The sequence below is a fragment of the Mus musculus genome, chromosome 14, assembly GCF_000001635.26.
Source record: "Mus musculus strain C57BL/6J chromosome 14, GRCm38.p6 C57BL/6J".
Taxonomy (NCBI): Eukaryota; Metazoa; Chordata; class Mammalia; order Rodentia; family Muridae; genus Mus; species Mus musculus.
Genome location: NC_000080.6, coordinates 26,061,628 through 26,075,353, shown reverse-complemented (window position 1 = coordinate 26,075,353; position 13,726 = coordinate 26,061,628). Strand labels below are relative to the sequence as shown.

Below are 13,726 nucleotides of genomic sequence, written 5' to 3'. Positions count from 1 at the left end.
CAAAGTACACCCCTTGTGCTTAGGCCAGAAGAGGGCTTCCGATTGCTTATGAGCCATCATGTGGGTTTTGGGAATTGAACCCAAGTTGTCTGGAAAACCTCTTACCCGCTGAGCTGTCCCCCCTGCCCCTGTATTCAGATTTTTTTTTTACACCTTTAATCTGGCCAGAAATTTTAAATGCTACTGTCTTTAGCCAAATCAACGCGCCTTGTTTCTATGTTGGCATCCCTCTCAGCAGGTCAGCCTGCTTAAAGCTGTTCCTGGGGCTGGAGAGATGATGGCTCAGTGGTTAAGAGCACTGCTCTTCCGAAGGTCCTGAGTTCAAATCCCAGCAACCACATGGTGGCTCACAACCACCCATAATGAGATCTGACACCCTCTTCTGGTGCATCTGAAGACAGCTACAGTGTACTTAGATATAATAATAAATAAATCTTTAAAAAAAAAAAACTATTTCTGGCTAGCTAATCTCTCTCTCTCTCTCTCTCTCTCTCTCTCTCTCTCTCTCAGTAAATCAATAGCTTTATTTTCCTTCAATACAGAGCAGAGTTATGGTAGGCCATTCTACATTTCTTCAGTGTAGAATATACAAATATACACAGGACACTATAAGAAAATCACTAGCTTTATTTTTCATCAATACACAATTAGAAAACTAGTCTGAGAAGAGGTTTGTGGTGTAAACTAGAATAAAATATATACAGGATCTGAGAAGCTCAGGATGGAAGCCCGGCTGCCTAGGGGCTGCCCAGCAGAGGGGAGGCCAGGTCTTTGATGGTTTTGGCGTTCAGCTGAGGGATCGTGCTGATCTTCAGGAGTCTGCTGCTGGCATACTCTTAAACCTTCTCCATGCACCTAGCAGGAACAAGCTGGAAGAGCCCTGGGAATCATTTAGGAAGGAGACTCCCAAAAGCTTAGCGCGAGAGCTGTAGATTACCTGGGTGGGAAAACTGTCCTCAGGTGACTGGTGCCCGAGTTCTGACCACAGGCTCCCACACTTCCCATGTTACAGAAGGCTTCTGCTCTCTCCTGGGTAATTTTGGTGTCATAAGGAAGATCACCTCTCAGTCATGCTATGGGTTGCATGCTCCTTAGGGTAGCATGAGGAACTTTATTTCTGAAAACTAGCTTTAAGGTGCTAAAGCTTTAAAAACAATTTATTGGGGGGGGGGAGCTTAGGTACTGAATGGAATGGGGGATGCCTTAATTTTCCAGGCCTCTGCAGGAGAGAAGCCTCTATTTCTCTGTCTGCTGAATGGAAGAGCTATATCTGACCGTTCCCGCTGCCCCTGCACTACGCCCAGTCCACTGTCCTACCAGCATCAGTACTCTCCTGGGGCAGGTGGGAGAGAGGAGCTCCCTGCCCTGTTAGATGCAAACCTGTTTGTGTATCTGGGTTTGGGCATAGAGTTCCAGATACTTGGTTTGTTCTTGTCCCATCCCAATAGGTAACTAATTGTCCCAGAATCATCTGATGGCCTGCCCACCCATTTCATTTCCTGTCTTCTCTGAGGCTTACCTCCATCATGGGAATCAATGCTTGGATCATACAGGTCTATGTCTGGAGTTATTTTCTGATGATCTTTTTGTAGATCAAATACCAAAGGTATTATTTTGTTTTTGTTTTATGAGGTAAAGCCCACTACATAGCTCAGGATGTCTAAAAACTCCCTGCCTTCCTGTCTTTGCCTCTTCCCATCTAGTGCCAGAGTTAGAGGCAGGTGCTGCTGTGCCCAGCTGCCTGTAGATTATTTATGCGTCTTTTGCATAGATTAAGGGTCATTACCCTTGGCTTTCTTTTCACTTTTCTATCCCAGTCAAGGCATCTGAGGACGCTCAGTGCTTGACTACGGTTCTTTTTCCCACTATGAACATTGAAGACTGCCTAGAAGTCTTTTAACTTTATGGTGACTTTCATAAGAACAAGGGAATTTGTTTTGTTGTTCAGGTGTCGGGAGGAGATCTTTTTATGAGAAATGTATCTGTTTGTTGTGAGTAGGCATGAATGTGCTCAACGAGTGAGGAGGTCAAACCCACTGAGGGTCAGGCCACAGCTTCCCTGTGGCTTCCAGATGAGGCGCCTTATGAAAACCTTCCCCAGGTTTTTTATTTCATTTTGTTTAGGTGGTGAGGAAGGGTTTTGTTTTCCAAGACAGGGTTTCTATGTGACTAAGTCACTCTATAAACCAGACTGACCTCAGACTCAGCGATGCCCCTACCTCTGCCTCCCAGGTGCTGGGATTAAAGGTGTGACCGACACAGCCTGGCTCCTACACCAGGTTTTTTGAAACGAGGGTCATATAACCCAAGCTGGCCTCAAATTTGCTACAAGGCTAAGGATGACCTTGAACTCGTGATCCTCGCACTTCTACCCCCTAAGCCCTGAGATGACAGCAATGTGCTGTGCCACTGTACCTTGCTGAGTAAATGAAAGTGAGGGCGTGACCACTCTGAATACGGTTGGGAAGAAGAATCCAGTGGCATCTGGAAGAGTCCACACTGAACTGGGCCATGAGGAGGGGGTTGGAGGGTGGGGAGCAGCCAGAGAGAAAGGGAAGGGGGGGGAGTATGGGAAGGGAGGGAACAAGCAAACCAAGAGCAGAGCCAAGGACCAAGAGAGCACCTGGCCCCTGAACATTTATATAGGAAGGAGAAGCAGGGAGAAGGGAGGCCAAGCTCCGGGGTGACAGAGATGTAGCAGCTGGGTGAGGCTTGCTGGGAGGAGCCACAGCCACTGACTGAGCCTTGTCTCTGGATTCTTTGAGACCTGACACTAAGTATGAAGTTTTAAATTCTGCTCCCTTCATTCTGATCTATGTTGCCGTTTGTTTGTTTGTTTGTTTGTTTGTTTTGGGTTTTTGAGATAAGGTTTCTCAGTGTAGCCTTGGTTATCCGGGAACTCTCTCTGGAGAACAGGCTGGCCTTGAACACACAGAGGTCCTCCTGCCTCTGTCTCCCAAGAGCTGGGATCAAGGGTGTACGCCAGTATGTCAGGTCTCTATGTTGCTTTTTAATATTTACTAACAGCTTGTCTTCCTTCCAAGGACTGTGAAGTTACTGGTCTCTATTTCCCTGATCATTTTCCATGCGCTCTGGTCATTACCACAATGGAAAAGGAGAAAGTATCCATGTGTGAGACCCCTGCCAACCTAGAGAAAACAGTAGGCCTTCTCGCCAACCAAGTGACTTGGTTCTCTGGTGCATGTCTTCTGGATGCCATGTATGTGAAGGCTGTCTCCTTCAGGTTTCTCCTGCTGTGATAAAGACCAAATGCAACTCAGAGGGGAAAGGATATATCTCAGCTTACAACTTTCAGTCACACTCCATCACTGAGGGAAATCAGGGCAGAAATAGATGCAGCAGCCATGAAGAAATCTGCTTATTAGCCTGTTTCTGTTTTGCTCAGTTTGTCTTCTTATACACCTCAAGACCACCTACCCAGGGGTGTGGGGCACTGCCCACAATTGGCTCAGCTCTCCCACATCAATCACCAGTCAAGAAAATGACCTATAGACTTGCCTACGGGCCAATCTCATCATCGAGGTATTTTCTTGATTAAGATTTCCTCTTCTCAGATGACATTACCTTGTGTGACATTGACATAAGACTAGCCAGCACACTTAACAATCAGATCCTTGGGCTGTGGGGCTATACCTCACTTCCTTCCATGATCAGGAGTGTGGGGTTGGGAAACACCAATTTACCAGGTTTGGGGCTTGGTGATAGAAGACATCAAGTTCAAATACTTGGTCCCTAGATGATAGCTCTGTTTGGGGATGTTATAGAACTTTTAGAATATGTTAGGTAGAGCTTTTAGTAGGGGAGTGGAGGAGGGACTATGATAGTTTATAGATAACGTGTGGTGATTTGAATAGAAATGGCCCCCCACGGACTCACATGCTTTTGTGCTTGGACCATAAGAAATGGTACTATTAGGAAGTGTGGCCTTGTTGGAGGAAGTGTGCCACGGGGGTAGGGGGGTGGGGGCGGGGCCGGGGGAGTAGGTTTTGAGGTCCCATATGTTCAAGCTAAGCCCAGTATGGCACACAGTCTCCTTCTGATGCCTAAGGATCAAGATGTAGATCTATCAACTTCTCCCGTACCATGTCTGGCTGCATGCTGCCATGCTTCCCGCCATGATGATGATAAACCTCTGAACTGTAAGTCTGCCCCAATTAAATGTTTTCTTCATAAGAGTTGCCATGGTCACGGTGTCTCTTCACAGCAATAAAACCGTAATAAAGACATAACCTCATCCTATATGATGGTTTGTATATGCTTGTTCCTCCAGGGAGTGGTACTATTAGGGGGTGTGGTCTTCTTGGAGTAGGTGTGGCCTACTTGGAGTAGATTTGTCACTGTGGGCGTGGGCTTTAAGACCCTCATCCTAGCTTCCTGGAAGCCAGTCTGCTCCTACGGATGCAGATGTAGACCTCTCAGCTCCTCCTGTGCCATGGCTACCTGGATGCTGCCATGCTCCCACCTTGATGATAATGGACTAAACCAATGAACTTGTAAGCCAGCCCCACTTAAATGCTGTCATTATAAGAGTTGCCTTGGTCATGGTGTCTGCTCACAGCAGTAAAACCCTAACTAAGACATCCTACTTCAATTTCTAATTTCTGCTTTCTATGCTGGAGAAAACTGGCCAGCTTCCTGTCCCTATGTCTTCCTTTCCATTATGGATTTCCCATGTAGAGCTGCAAATGAAACAAACTCTTCTTTCCATGTGTTGTTTATTATCAAAGTAGTTTTTGTTCTTCTCCTTGCTTTTAAAAACTTTTTTAGATTTATTTTATATCTGAGTGTTTTGCCTACATGCATGTCTGTGTACTACACACATGCCTGGTGGCTAAAGAGGTCAGAAGAGGGTGTCAGGTCCCCTTGTACAGGAGCTACAGGCAGTTGTGAACCCTCGGGTGGGTGCTGGGAATCAAGCCCCAGTCCTTTGCAAGAGCAACAGGTGTGCTTAACCACTGAGCCAACTCCCTGCCCTGGTTATAGTTTTTATCATAACAGAAAAGTAACTAATTCACAGGAGTGCCAGGGGCCAAATCCAGGCTGTCAGGCTTTTATTCACTGAGACATCGTCAAAGCTCCAAATATTTATGTGTGTCTGTATGTGTGTGCCAATGATGCACACACCAGTGCATATGAAGAAGCCAGGGGAGGTGTCAGATCCCTCAGAGTGGAATTACATACATTTGAGCTCCAGGTCTCACGATTGCACAGCAAGCCCTCTGAACCACTGAGCCATCTCTCCACCCCCTAGAAACACTAGTTTGGTTTTGGTTTTTGAGACAGGGTTTCTTTGTGTAGCCTTGGCTGTCCTGGAACTCACTCTGTAGATCACCAGGAAGATCTCAAACTCACTGAAATCCACCTGCCTCTGCCTCCTGAGAGCTAGACTCCCACCACTGTCCGGCTAGGATATTTAATTTTAAAATTGCTGCTCAAGTTGCTGGCTTGGTTTTCATTTTACATTTACTATTTAATGGCTTTTGGCTTGAGATTAGGACAAAATTCCCAACAATTTCTCTCTTGGCACTAGCTATGATGAAATTAAAGTATCGACTAGCTCTGAAAATTATTGAAAACAATCTCTGTTCTGCAGCATCAAATACTCAGCCAAGACTTGAATCAATTTCTAATTTTTAAAATTTATTTATTATTATATCTAAGTACACTGTAGCTGTCTTCAGATACACCAGAAGAAGGCATCAGATCTCATTATGGATGGTTGTGAGCCACCATGTGGTTGCTGGGATTTGAACTCAGGACCTTCGGAAGAGCAGTCAGTACTCTTAACCGCTGAGCCATCTCTCCAGCCCTTGAATCAATTTTTAAATAATGATTGCCCATTCTATGCATGGGTACCTCCCATGTTGGACATCCACCATGTGGGTTTTGAGGCTCAAACTCAGCCTACAACACTTAACATAAACCCACTGAGCTATCTTGACAGCCCAGGATTTCTTTATGTAAATCAACAGGCAACATTTATTCACTGGTATGTACATTTGGAAATGTCATTGATAAAAATGTTAAAATTGGATATATAGCAAAAATTGTTAAGCTACTTTATGACTTATTGTCTGTAATGTTTTGAATACCTATTTTATGTATATGTTGGAGAAGGGTTCCATGGACATCCACGGGGGGCTTGATGAGGTCTGACTCTGGAAAATGACAGTGGATTTCTTGTGTTGAGGTGTGGGTAGGTGCTTGGGTAAAGATGATCATCAATAACAGGAAACAAACACCAAGATGATCATCAATAACAGGAAACAAACACCAAGGCTCAAGAGACCAATCTAGGGTCATCCGGATGGAGGTGAAAGTGGCATCTCAAAAGCCCTGGATACACAAGAGAAGACAGACTTTCACCTAGGAGACAAGACATAAAAGGCAGGCTGGGAAACAGGACCAATTGATGAGAAGCACTAAATTCACACTGTCATAGTGTGTGTATCTGGGGGACGTGACTGTTTATTGAAGCTTAGCCTTTAACGTCTGAAACTGCCCTTGCCTCCTTAGTGCTGGGATTACAAACATGCACCACTACATATGTGAAGATTTTTCAGAAACCTGGTGTTGGGGTGACCGAGGCTGGCCTTGAACCCCTGCATCTCTTACTTCCACCCCAGATGTAGATTGGACTGCCATGCCCACTTCATCACTGATGAGTCTGAGGATTCTGTGCACTATGGTTTATCTGGGAAACGGATTGGATCACACCTTCTGGAACTCCTTCTTTAAAACACTGCTGCCCAGGACGGGTGATTAAATAAGGAAACAGGCCCTGGACGGCATTGCATGTTAACTCAAGTTCTGGGAATATTCATCTCACACCGCCTGGACTGCTTGGCTTTTATCTTCCCTCTTCCATACCCATCAGAGGATAAAGGCGACTGACTCTCTGTGTGCCTGCTATTGTTGATATTAAAACAATAGTCTGCTGCCCACAGATGTGCTGAGGAGTGAAGAAACTAAACCTCATTCTGTACTTAGTAAACTCCCAGTGTTTATTCTTGCATTTTGGAGGCAGGGGCTTGAAACAGCCATAGCTCCCACCTTCCCAGTCTTGGAGAGACAGGTGTGTGCTACCATGCAATGCTTGGGTGGTTTTCCGGTTAGCTTTTGGTTTTGAGACAGAGTCTCAAGCAGCCCAGGTTAGTCAGAACTTGTGCATCTGAAGATGGCCTTGACTTCCTCATTTTCCTAAATGATGGGATCAGAAGCTTGGGGCAACACACCTGCTCACGTGGTGCTGAAGGCTGAACCCTGGGCGCTCTGCAGGCTAGGCAAGCTCTCTGCTTACTATCTAATCCACAGTCCTAGTCCCCCACAGTCCTAGTCCCTCTGGGGCATTATTATTTTGGCTGGCCTGGATCTCACCATTGGGCCCACAAGACCTCAACCTCAGGCCATTCCTTCTCTGCCTTCTGAGTTCTGGGATTACAAACATAGTCCAACATCGGGATCGGGTTATTTTAATCTTTTTTTTTTTTTTCAGTCCCAAGTAAAACTTGTCTTTCTCTGAAGATGCTCAATCCAAAACAGTTGGGTACCCTACATCTCCCACTACACAGAGATGCAACTAAGCGCGCGGGGGGGGGGGGGGGGGGAATGCATACACTAAAGTTTTAACCAGGAGGTAGAGTTAATATTAATCACTAATACTTAGTAGGCAGTATGGGTTAGAAACTTAATGCTTTCTTTTTAGATAAACCCAAAGCCTCGACCTGGGCTAACTCATGGCATTTTTTTACGGATAGAGTGAAAAACAAGTGGGCTAGGAAGCTACACTAAGCTTACAAAAAGAGCAGTAGACAGGTAGGGATAGCCTGACTCTGTAGGCCATCCCTGTGCAAGGCTCCACCCAAATGAGGCGAGGTAGGGATAGCCACACTCACTAAGCCAGCGCTATGAATGGCTCCGCCCAAATGAGGAGAGCAAATGAGGAGGCGCAATGCTCCGCACCGTCTCAACTCACTGAAATGGCTCGGAAACTTGACTCGCCATTATCAAGGAGGCAAAACAGCGGCTATTCTAACTGAAATTGAGAGGTGCCTCCTGCACCGGAAAAGACCGAGACTCGGTCCCCAGATCACCGCAGCCAAAACCTTCCGGGTCTGGTGCACAGGAAACCGCTCGCCCCGCCCGGGCCACCTTGCACTGGATGCAAGTGACCATCCGGTGGGATCGCTGCAGCGATGGGGACGGCCACAGGCGCCGGCTACTTCCAGAGGGGCAGCTTGTTCTGGTTCACAGTCATCACCGTCTCCTTCGGCTACTACACGGTAAAGCCCGGGAGCGGCTGGCAGGCGCCGCGCAAGCGCACTGGCTAGTCAGGGCTAAGCCTGGGGAACCGGTTCGCCAGGCTTTCCCTGTGTGGACCTGGGCTGGAAGCGATTCTGGCCCTGCGACTCAGTGTTTAGGTCTCTCGAGATGGTGGTGGCGAAGTCGGAGGCCCGTAGGGACCCCACTGCATACTTCCGTGTAGCCAGACTCTGGCCCTCACTGATCACCGCCCTAGGGCTGGGCTACTTCGCGGTAGGCATAGGGAGTGCTGGGGGAGTGCTGGCAGCTCTAGCCCTTGTTTGAGCTAAGGGTGTTAGGGGGTGGGGGTGGGGGTGGGGTGGACAATTCTGCGCAAGCACGGCGGTTGCCTGGGTTACTGATGTACACGGAAGTTCGGTGGGTTCTGAAGGATTTCTATTTGATGGTGTTCCTGTCCTTGCGCCCTATTCCACGATCATTGAAGTTTAACCAAGTTTTATCCAATCGGGAAGAGAAAAGTGAAATTAGTACACTGCAGTAGACCTAACAACTCAGTATAAGAATCGAAGCAGAGTGCTTGAATAAGCTTGAATTGCTTGCAAAATTGGGATAAACCTAATGGATGGGTAGAGTTTATATTGGTAAGAAGGAAGGAAAAGGATATAACTGGACATAGGTGTGGAAGAAGACAGGTGCACTGAGGAAGGGTGGCGCTTTCCATCTGAGGAAGATTTTGTTTTAAGAATAATGGGAAAGATGCTAGGAAGTACATTGGGCTCAACTGGTACAAATACGAAGAAATGCTGTTTAGATATCCCAGGAGACCCTGGGATTGTCATGTCTACGGTGTTATTGGGGTCAAGGGTCATCACCCCTAACCTAATTTCACCATAGGCAGAGGCATGCATTGAGACTTTTCAGAAACTACCAGACAGACGGGGAAGATGGTAATCCAGCTACAGAAACCTTGCACAAACAAGCAGTTGCAATCACAACTTCAGAAACCTGCTTTTACTTCCTTTCCACCCCTATGCTGAGGACATCCCTAATTTTAGGGGTATAAAAATCGAAAGAGAAGTGGCTCTAAATCGAATAGGAGATTGGCTCAAGCTGTAATTTCTGCAGTCTAGTCATGGCACATAAATTATTTTAAAAAATAGTTAATAACTTCTATAAAATAGTGTTTTGCTGATATCCATTAAGAGAAACGGTCACCCCATACAGTGACTCTGGTAAGCGTATTTCCTCTGCCTAAGTCTCACAAGCGACTTTGCGAACATGACAGTTGGGAAGGGGAGGACTGTGTGACTTGTTGAGTTCTTTGGTGCATAGCTTTTGTACAATCAATACTGTTTCATAGCTGCTTTCATAATAACCATGTCCTGAAAATGTTCTGTGCCTGTGGTTCTCTTGCAGTGGGCTGTCTTCTGGCCTCAGAGCATCCCTTATCAGAGCCTTGGGCCCCTGGGTCCCTTCACGAAGTATTTGGTGGACCACTATCACACCTTCCTAAGGAATGGGTAAGGAAAGCTGTTCTGGGCAGGCACAGCAGCTCCTGGTGTTTGGTACCAGGAAGGCCTGCAGTTCCTTTTAGATAACCAACAACAGTGATGCTAGTTTGCCATCAGGTGCCTATATCTTTAAAGTTTCTGTGTTAGAATTGATTAGCAAATAACTATCACCCTAAACTGAAAAAAAGAAAAACTTTTTTTTTTTCTTTCCTTTTCTGGTTTCAGGTATTGGCTTGCTTGGCTAATTCATGTGGGAGAGTCCTTGTATGCCTTGGTTTTATGCAAGTAAGTCTTTGTAATAGGAACTTACCACTTTTATCTTGATATCTGATGTAAGTCACGAGTAGCCATGTCTAAATAATTCATGCACTTTTAGGCTGAGAGCCTGCTCCACTGCAGCCTGAATCCCTCTACCTAACACTGAGCCTGGGACAGACGCATTCATTAAATGTTTGATGAGTGAATGCAGTTTCTTGTGTTTCCGGTTAATGATTTAGTTATTTAACTGGGATACTTTTTGCTGTGTTTCAAAAAGTTCTGCCTAACCAACTGGAACCAAGAGTCTGTGTTCCAGTCTGCAAAAGAACTGAGTTACTCCTCTAGGCTGGTGATTGTTCAATCCAATGTCAAAATAGAATCACATGAGGAGCTGTTTCAAAAATACACATGCCTGGTTTCCAGACCCAGAGACTGTGATCTGATAGGCCCTGCTTCAGACTCGGGTATATGTTTCTTCTTAAAGCTCCTCAAACAGTGCTGTGGGTCAACGTAAATTAAATGTCCCCAAACTTATGAGATCCTCATAGATTGTACCTCAGAATTATACATAAAAGTAAAAGAATACAGTTGTTCCCGGAACCAACATTAAAATTCTATTGTTTAAATTTGCTGTCTTACAGGCGTAAAGGAATCACAGACGTCCAGGCCCAGCTCCTCTGGTTCCTACAGACTTTTCTGTTTGGTGTAGCCTCTCTCTCCATCCTGATTGCTTACAGATCAAAGCGCCAAAAACACAATTAAAAAAGAGAGAGCAAGTTTCTCTCCACCTCTTCAAGCCCTCCTTTCAGTGGGGCCCTGGGTACCATGATGGCCTCCCTGTCTTCTAGGCAGTGTCTGTCGAAGAACCTGCCTGAGACCCTCTGGTTACTATTATTTTGGTGCTCTGACTAACCTTGGATAGATCTTTCTTGTTTAAGAAAGAAATAAGAAAGACCCTGCCCTTCCAGCTCTGCAGACCTCCTGCCTGAAGATGGCCTCAGGCCACTTTCCTGAGGTCCTTAGCTGAGTCATTTTCCTGCCTTTTGGCTAAAACACACTAGATTTATTTGTGGGTGCACCTATGCTCTGTGTGGTGGTTTGAATATGCTTGGCCCATGGGAAGTGGCACTACTAGGAGGTATGTGGCCTTGTTAGAGGAAATGGGTCGCTGTGGAGGCCAGATTTTGAGGTCTCATATATTTGCTCAAGTCTAGCCAGTGTGAAACGGTCTCCTTCCGCTGCCTTTAGATCAAGATGTAGAACTCTCAGCTCCTTTTCCGGATCATGTTCGCCTGGACACTGCCATGCTTCCTACCATGATGATAATGGACTGAGCCTCCGAAATTATAAACCAGCCCCAATTAAATGTTCCCCTTTGTAAGAGTTCTCTTGATCGTGATGTCTCTTTACAACAATGAAATTCCTAATTAAGACACTCACTCCCTGCTCTGACTAGCACCCCCTCCCCTCCTCCCCACTGATATCTTAGCTTCTACCCCCAAACTTTTTCTGGTTCTGGACCAAGATAAAGTAAAACTTCCACATAACATCAGTTCCACATGCATCTGAGTTCTTTTGGTTTCTCCTGAACGTGCTATTGGTATTGGGGGTGGGGTAAGTGTGTTTATTAATTGGAATTACCTGTTAGGTTTTTTTCTTCTCTTCCTCTCTCTGTAGTGTACCCTTGATATCCATAATGCTGATAAAGCCTCAAAGGTGAAGCTACACCAGAAGGTGTACTCAGAACTCAGAGAAGTCCAACTTCCCTCCCTAACCCTCTCAGCTCAGTCCCACCCCACGCCCCATAATTTAGGGGAGGGGTTTAAAATGTGTGTAACAGACAGGGCCTAAGGAGATGGAAAAGACAAAAGGAACGTCACCTTTTATAGACAAAAGTGGACAGAGGCTCTGTCATAAAATACCCTAGGTTGGTGTGGGTGTCCCTTCCTAGGATTATAAAGAATCCCATACACAGTGTCTTCTGTAGAGACAGCTGGTCAAAGTATGAAATAAATGACTGTGGATTGCGTGTCCTTGAACGGGACATCTATATGACCTCCAAAGCTAAGGGAAAATTAAGGCAGAGGGGACAGAGAGAATGAAAGAGCCGTCCATAGATGTGAGGGCAATCTGGTTTTAACATCTGTCACCCCATTGGTTGCCAGGGTTTATAGCTTTCTATTTCAACACTGTCTATTTTACCACCTCTAACCGTATAGAATAATAAACCCCCAAATTAAATACTCTCTTCTATAAGTTGCCTCGATCATGGTGTCTCTTCACAGCAATAGAAAAGAAACGAAGACCATCAGTTTCAGTCAAAGGTGCATGAGTAGCCATGCTCCCCTGCTAGAACCTCTAAACAAGCCATCAGGAATGGAACATCCAGAAGACAGGGATGAGCGTTGTGCAGCAGTGTCCCTGGGGCACGACGAGGCATTGCATCTGTGACTTCATTGCAGCTGTAGTGACCTACACAAGACTGGATTTATCACCTACTTCACCATGCACATGGGAGGGGCAAATGACATCCCACACTCCCCATCTTGATGGGAAGCGAATGAATGTGCTAGAGGGAATAGCATGCTCTTCAGTGATGTGGCCACTGATGACACCCATATGGAAGTAAATACACCCCCATCGATGCTCCATAACTTGAGCCACCATGATAATTCTCTATGGGTCTCCCACCCACTCACACTCACAAAAATGTAGAAATAAGAGATTGCTTAGAAGACAATTTTCAGTGAGGGGAGGGAGACGCATAATAGAAGGCTGAACACAACCAAAAGTCCATTATGTACATGTGTGAAATTGTCAAATATTTTAATATTTTTACCAATTCTTTGAAAATGTCATACATTGCATCTTAAACACGTCCACTCCCCCCCCCCAGGTCTATCCATAACCATCACCTTCACCCTCCCACTCCTCCCCACCCAATTTTGAGTTTTCTTCTTCTCCATCTTCCATCAAACTTCTTTTGTGCAGTGTGGCTTGGCTCTCCCTGATGTATGGTCTACCCTCTAGGGGTCATACCAGTGAGGAAACTGCCTACCCCCACCCCCTGCAGCTTTCAAATACCACTAGCTCTTCAGCTGGTGGTGGGATTGTGTACCCACCTAAGCCCCTCTGTGCTGGGGTTCTGTCTGGCTTGAGCTTGTACACATAATGTGGATGCTGTCACAGTCACTGCGAGTTCTATGTGGAAACACCCTTCTGAATCCAGAGAATGCTGTTGCCTTGTTTTCCAACACCTCAAGCTCTGACAGACTCATCCACCCCTCTTCTAGAAGATCCTAAGCCTGGGGAAGGGGTGTGTGTGTGTAAGAGATGAACTTCCAGTTTAGAGATGAACATTCCAAACTCCATAGTCTCTTACTCTTTGTTGAATAAATGAAAATATTCATTTGAGGGGTCTCAATGAATATTTTTAGATTGTTTTGTTTTGTTTAAGACAGGGTTTCTCTGTGTAGCCCTGGCTATCCTAGAACTTACTCTGTAGACCAGGCTGGCTGAAAACTCAGAGATCCTCCTGCCTCTACTCCCTAGTGTTGTGTTTATTAAAAGATAAAGAGAAAGGGGGATATGCACTATGGAGGTGTAGTCAGGTATGGGGAAAAGGGGCCCATACTGAAGCATCCGTTCCCCCTGAGGGACCAGCCACAGGATGG

General features: G+C 45.8%; 1 protein-coding gene across 2 annotated transcripts; it reads left to right on the top strand.

Annotated features, from left to right (window-relative positions):
* Positions 1 to 7,928: 7,928 nt before the first annotated feature.
* Tmem254c (transmembrane protein 254c) lies at positions 7,929 to 11,603 on the top strand. Of its 2 annotated transcripts, none has more exons than NM_001270498.1 (4): positions 7,929 to 8,303; positions 9,700 to 9,803; positions 10,020 to 10,079; positions 10,694 to 11,603. In NM_001270498.1, the coding sequence occupies exons 1-4, from the start codon at positions 8,217 to 8,219 to the stop codon at positions 10,812 to 10,814; spliced, it is 372 nt and encodes a 123-aa protein (NP_001257427.1). In that variant the 5' UTR covers positions 7,929 to 8,216; the 3' UTR covers positions 10,815 to 11,603. The 2 variants fall into 2 exon arrangements, with proteins under 2 accessions (NP_001257427.1, NP_001257428.1); NM_001270499.1 differs by lacking the exon at positions 7,929 to 8,303 and adding an exon at positions 8,362 to 8,556.
* The last annotated feature ends 2,123 nt before the right edge of the window (positions 11,604 to 13,726 follow it).

Bases quoted from the DNA above. Each gene is read 5' to 3' on its own strand.
- Tmem254c (NM_001270499.1), top strand. From the start codon at position 8,452: ATGGTGGTGGCGAAGTCGGAGGCCCGTAGGGACCCCACTGCATACTTC. The intron at 8,557-9,699 runs GTAGGCATAGGG...GTTCTCTTGCAG, and splicing joins TAGGGCTGGGCTACTTCGCG to TGGGCTGTCTTCTGGCCTCA. The intron at 9,804-10,019 runs GTAAGGAAAGCT...TTCTGGTTTCAG, and splicing joins CACACCTTCCTAAGGAATGG to GTATTGGCTTGCTTGGCTAA.